This window comes from Tenrec ecaudatus, chromosome X, assembly GCF_050624435.1.
Source record: "Tenrec ecaudatus isolate mTenEca1 chromosome X, mTenEca1.hap1, whole genome shotgun sequence".
Taxonomy (NCBI): Eukaryota; Metazoa; Chordata; class Mammalia; order Afrosoricida; family Tenrecidae; genus Tenrec; species Tenrec ecaudatus.
In genome coordinates this window covers 45540181-45546180 of record NC_134548.1, presented here as the reverse complement: position 1 = coordinate 45546180, position 6000 = coordinate 45540181, and the positions used below count along the sequence as shown (strand labels likewise).

Here is a 6000-nt window from a genome sequence, read left to right as displayed (position 1 = left end):
TTGGTATTAAGGTCTCAGATGGACATTGGGCCTCCACTCAAGTACTCCCTCAATGCAAGAACACTTTGTTCTATAAATTGGCATGATGCTCACCTTCCCGACAAGATCACTGAAGACAAAGCGGGTGCATAAGCAAATGTGGTGAGGAAAGCTGATGGTGCCTTGCTATCAAAAGATATAGCATCTGGGTCTTAAAGGCTTGAAGATAAACGAGCGGCCATCTAGCTCAGAAGCAACGAAGTCTCCATGGAGGCAGCACACCAGCCTGTGTGATCATGAGGTGTCGAAGGGATCAGGTATGAGACATCAAAGAACAAAAATATCATATCATTGAGAATGAGAGACAGTGTGGAGTGGGGATCCAAAGCCCATCTGTAGACAATTGGACATCTCCTTACAGAAGGGTCGCGGGGAGGAGACGAACCAGTCAGGGTGCAATGTAGCAATAATGAAACATACAACTTTCCTCTAGTTCTTTAATGTTTCTCCCCCCAACTATCATGATCCGAATTCTACCTTACAAATCTGGCTAGACCAGAGGCTGTACACTGGTACAGATAGGAATTGGAAACACAGGGAATCCAGGATAGATGAACCCTTTAGGCGCAATGGTGAGAGGGGCGATACCAGGAGGGTGGAGGGAAAGGGGGGTAAAAAGGGGGAACTGATTACATGTTATATCTACATATAACATGACAAAATAATAATAATTTATAAATTATCAAAGGTTCATGAGGGAGGGGGAGCAGGGAAGGAGGGGAAAAATGAGGAGCTGATATCAAGGGCTCAAGTAGAATACAAATGTTTTGAGAATGATGATGGCAACAAATGTACAAATGTGCTTGACACAATGGATGTATATATGGATTGTGATAAGAGTTGTAAAAGGCCCCAATAAAATGAGTTTAAAAAATAAAGAAAGGCCCAACAAGAAGAAGAGGTTATCAGGGTGGCCAAGGAAGCAAAAAAGGCAAAGCAAACTGATTACAAGGATCCACATGTGACCTCCTCCCTGGGAGATGGAAGGCAGAGAAGGGGGGGGGGGAAGGGAGACTCCAGGAAGGGCAAGATATGACAAAATAACGATGTATAAATCACCAAGGGCACATGAGGGAGGGGGGAGCGGGGAGGGAGGGGGAAAAAAAAGAGGACCTGATGCAAAGGGCTTAAGTGGAGAGCAAATGCTTTGAGAATGATTGGGGCAGGGAATGTATGGATGTGCTTTATACAATTGATGTATGTATATGTATGGATTGTGATAAGAGTTGTATGAGTCACTAATAAAATGTAAAAAAGAGGAGAAAAAAATAGAAAATGATTAGGGCAAAGAATGTACAGATGTGCTTTATACAATTGATGTATGTATATGTATGGACTGTGATAAGAGTTGTATGAGCCCCTAATAAAATGTTTAAAACAAAACAAAACAAAAAACCAAACAACAATGGTTGCTACTGAGGCTCCCACAAATGCAGCACCGACCAAAAGACTGTGAAGTCTGGGGACGTTTCTGTTCCCCAGTTGCCTGGAAAACACTAAGTTGGCAGATGAGACTTTCAAATAAAGATGCAACTATCAAAATAAAATAAAGAGTTACAGTCTTGGAAACTCATAGAGGCAATCCTACCCTGCCCCATAGGACCAACCCGAAATGACCCAATGGCAGCGAGTTTGTTTTAAATAGAAATATAGCAATTTACCAACCCATTCTACTTAAGAGTTTAGGTGTTTTCTGTTTTTACAAACAAGAGTGCAATGAACTTCCTTATGTGTGCCTAACATAATAGCAGAAGGGAAGGCCTCTTTGAGGAATTCCTAGTTTAAGCTGATACCAGATAAGAATTCCTAGCTTATGCTGATACCAGATAAGAAAGCAGCCCTCGCCCTCCTGGTTTAGAGGATTATGTGCTGGCAGCTAACTGCAAGGTCAGCAATGCAAACTCTGGAGCATACTTCACAGGAGAAAGAGGCAGCTCTCTGCTCCTATGAGATATACAGCCTTGGAAACCTACAGGGGTAATTTTAATCTGCCTTATAGAGTTGGAGAGGGACATCATGCTTGGTAAGGTGAAGGGTCAGCAAAAAAGGAAGAGCATCAGGGAGATGGAGTGACACGGAGGCTGTGAGGATGGGGCTGGAGCCGAGTGTTTCGTCCTGTGGTGCATAGGGCTGTTCTGAGTCACAGTCGACTTGATGGCACCTAATAACAAGATCGGGTTGCTATGAGTTGGAACCGACTCAATGGCAATGAGTTTTTTTGGGGGTGGTGGTGGTGGGGGGAACGTTTGTTTAGAAAATGAGAAATCAGCTGCAAGTCAGGTGAATGGTCAGAGGTCCCAAGTTGTCAGGTATCTGGGACAGGGCATACATCTGAAGGTGGAGGGTATGGCATGTACTAAACCCAGGGAGGTTACAGAGGAACGTGAAGGCAAGAGTGGCAGGTGGTAGGTAGGGAATCAGACAAGGATCACTCTGGGAAAGGAGGCCACAGTAAGACTTACGGGTTTTATTTTTCTACACGCAAAGCCTTGCGATGTGTTTTCCTTTTACCCTCGGTTGGAACAGAGCATATCCACAGTATTATGAGCTCTTTCCTTCAAGTGCAGTATGACATCAAAACCCAAACTCAAACCCAGCTCACCACCATCGAGTTGATCCTGACTCATCGTGACCCTATAGGACAGGACAGAACTGCCCCTGGGGGTTGCCAAGACTATAATTCTTTATAGGAATAGAAAGCCTCATCTTTCTCCAGCAGTGCAGCTGGAGGTTTCAAACTGCTGACCTCGCACTTAGCAGTCCAACACATAACCACTAGGCCACTGAAAGAGCTGTTCAATGGATGTAGTTACTACTCGCCCCCCCACCCCATTTTTGTTTTACAAACCTTCTATTTCGGGTGGATGACACATTGTCTAGCTCATTCCACATTGTGCATTCACTGTGTAAGTGATATGGGCATGGCAGTAAGGATGAGTCACAGTTAAGAACAAGGGAAGACAGAAGTTACTTTTTAAGTTAGCATGCGGCTCAGTGTGGTCTTTCTGAGCTTCCACAATGGCGTACCATGGCCAGGGCGAGAAAGTGCAGAAGGTGATGGTGCAGCCCATCAACCTCATCTTCAGATACTTGCAAAATAGATCCCGGATTCAGGGGTGGCTCTGTGAGCAAGGGAATATGCGGAGAGAGGGCTGTATCATAGCCTTTGATGAGCACACGAGCCTTGTATCAGATGATGCAGAGGAGATTCATTCTAAAACAAAGTCAAGACAACAACTGGGATGGATCATGCTGAAAGGAGGTCACGTTACTCTCCTACAAAGGGTGTCCAACTAGAAAAGATGATGGAAGTGAGAAGCTGAGGGCAAGAGCTCCCCCACTCCCCTGTCACACAGTTATAAAACGTGCTCATACTGTTTTCATTACCCTTACGTTCTTACTGAACCACAATAAATCAATAAATGGCCTCTATGGGGTTGTTTTTATTTAAAAGAAAGAACGAGGGAAGGATGAAGTCCCCCTATGACAGGCCAAGGGAGTGCGGAGGGTGGGCAAGTACAGAGGGCAAGCAGAGCCCCAAGGCCCAGGCAGTGAGAATCTGGGCCAGGGGCTGTAGTGAGAGGCCTGAGCCCAAGGGTTCCTGATTCTGCCTGGCCTGACTGCACAAGTGGTTCAGAGTGGCCAGTGAACCCGCTCCGGGAGCACCCCAGCACCCAGCACAGAGGTCTGGGGGTGGGGGCGAGGCAGCGCTAACTCATAGAGGTCTCACAGCATTGCCTTGCATGAGAGCTGTACTCTCACAGAGGCAGAGGCGAAGAGGGCCTCTCTGGTCTAGCTTCTCTCTCCTTGATTCAGAGTGGCAGCTACTCAGTGTACCCCACCCCAAGGCATCCAGACCACAGGATAATTTCTCCCATCTACAGTTAAGGAAGAGGTTAACATTGGAATATTCAAGTTTTGTTATTTTAGAGGAATTGATTACCATCTTTCTTTTTTTATTGATTCACATATTATATAATTCAATGGTTTAAACATAAAAGTTTTGAACTCACCACAATAAAATTTGGGAATGATGAGGGTAACGAATGTACAAATGGGCTTTATACACTTGATGTATATGTATGGATTGTGATAAGAGTTGTATGAGCCCCTAATAAGATGATTTATAAAAAAAGAAATCAATAGCAACAAAAAACATTTTGGAACTTTTTTTTCAAAATTCCTGACAACCGGACCAATAAACATCAGGATACACAGAGAAAAGATTGAGGCTGCCTCTTTCATGTGTTAAAAATCAATAATGTCACTTTGAGTACTACGGAGAGCCTGACTCAAGCCATGGTCATTTCAACGGTCTCACTTGCAAGGGAAAGCTGAGCAATGAATAAGGGAGACAGCAGAGATATTGATCCATTTGAACAATGGTACTGGTGAAGAGTATTGAAAGTAGCAGACTGCCAGAAGAACAATCAAGTCTGCATGGGAAGAAGTACATCCAGAATGCTTTGTAGGAGCAAAGAGAGTGAGATTGTCTTACGAACTTTGGACCCGTTTTTCAGGAGGGACTAGTCTCTGGAGAAGGGCACATGCTTGGTAGAGGATCCGCAAAACAGGAAGAGACCATCAAGGAGATGGATTGACACCATACAGTGGCTGCAGCATAACCACCACTGCAAGAATGGCTCAGGGCCGGTAGATATGGTAGATAAGACTGCTAGAAAGTGGCTTTGATGTGTCTGAGGAACTGTATTTTCAAAAATGAAACCAAATAGATCATTTCTTTTTTTCCATCTAAAAGACTTAAAAGAAAATGCTCTTTCCTACCTTAGTTTTGCAATGAATCTGTTCCTTTTATTAAAATCAGATATGCCCCAATACATTTATTTTAAAAAATCAGATATGGATATACTGATAATTCTAAAACTATCTGATGGGTTATACAGTCGGTGATCATGGGAATTTGCCTTTCCATCTCAGATATTCTGAATCATAAGCTACCTTTGAATAGGACCCTCCAGTTCAGATCTTAAAATGTACATTGTCATTCGGTGTATCTGGCATAGAAAGGTGAATTTGCAGTAGGGTGGTCGAACCCCAATGCACCAGTTTCAAATCAGTTTTACCCCCCGCCCCCGCAACAATTTTATTGGCATATAATACACATATCACACCATAGTTCAATCACATCAAGATTTGTACAACCATCACCACAATCGATTTTAGGACAAATCACTGTTCCCAAACCCCGCTGATCCTTATAACCACCTGGGGGATCTGGTATTACAGATCCCTAGGTTCTATTCAGTAGAGCCGGAGCGATCCACATGGTCGGAAACCACCGACAGCTCCGCAGGGAGAAAGACTGGGCTTTTTACTGCCACAGACAGTTACAGTCTGGGAACCCACAGAGGGGTTGCTATGAGTCAGCGAGGGGAGGGCTCCGTTCCAACCTCCGAATCAATCGCTAGCCAGGAATCTTTGGTTCCACCAGAACCCCAGGTAAGATTCCGATATCACCCAAGTTTGGGACCCTTGGTTAGAGAACATGGACGAATGTGGAGGCAGCAGGCCTGGATTAATTGAAGGCTCTTGGGGAGTAAGATAGCAGCTCCTGCCAAAGCTAAGGCAGGAAATGAGTGAAAGGCAGAGGGCTTAAGGGTTATTTCTGTGGCAGGTGAAGCCCGGAGCCCTGGTGGCATAATGGTTAAATACTTGGCTTCCGGAAAGATTAGAGCCTGGAAACCTCTATGGCGCAGTTTAACTGTCCAATTAAAAAAAAAAAAATTTTATTTATTTATTTTTTTTAACTGTCCAATTTAAGAGCTGGAATAGAGTGGGAGGCTCAGTTGTGTGCGTGTTTTTGCTTTATATATTTTTTCTGTGGCTGAACTGACAGGATCTGGCGGTCAGTACATATATCTATTGAAAGCTATTATATATATATATTATTAAAAGTATAGTTTAGCTATTAAAAGTAATTTTGCCCTACTTCGACCTCAA

The 6000-nt window shown here is 43.9% G+C and overlaps 1 protein-coding gene across 1 annotated transcript; it reads left to right on the top strand.

Moving 5' to 3' along the window:
- The first annotated feature begins 3057 nt into the window (after positions 1-3057).
- LOC142433105 (small nuclear ribonucleoprotein E-like) lies at positions 3058-3336 on the top strand. The gene has a single exon (XM_075538238.1). The coding sequence runs from the start codon at positions 3058-3060 to the stop codon at positions 3334-3336; it is 279 nt and encodes a 92-aa protein (XP_075394353.1).
- The last annotated feature ends 2664 nt before the right edge of the window (positions 3337-6000 follow it).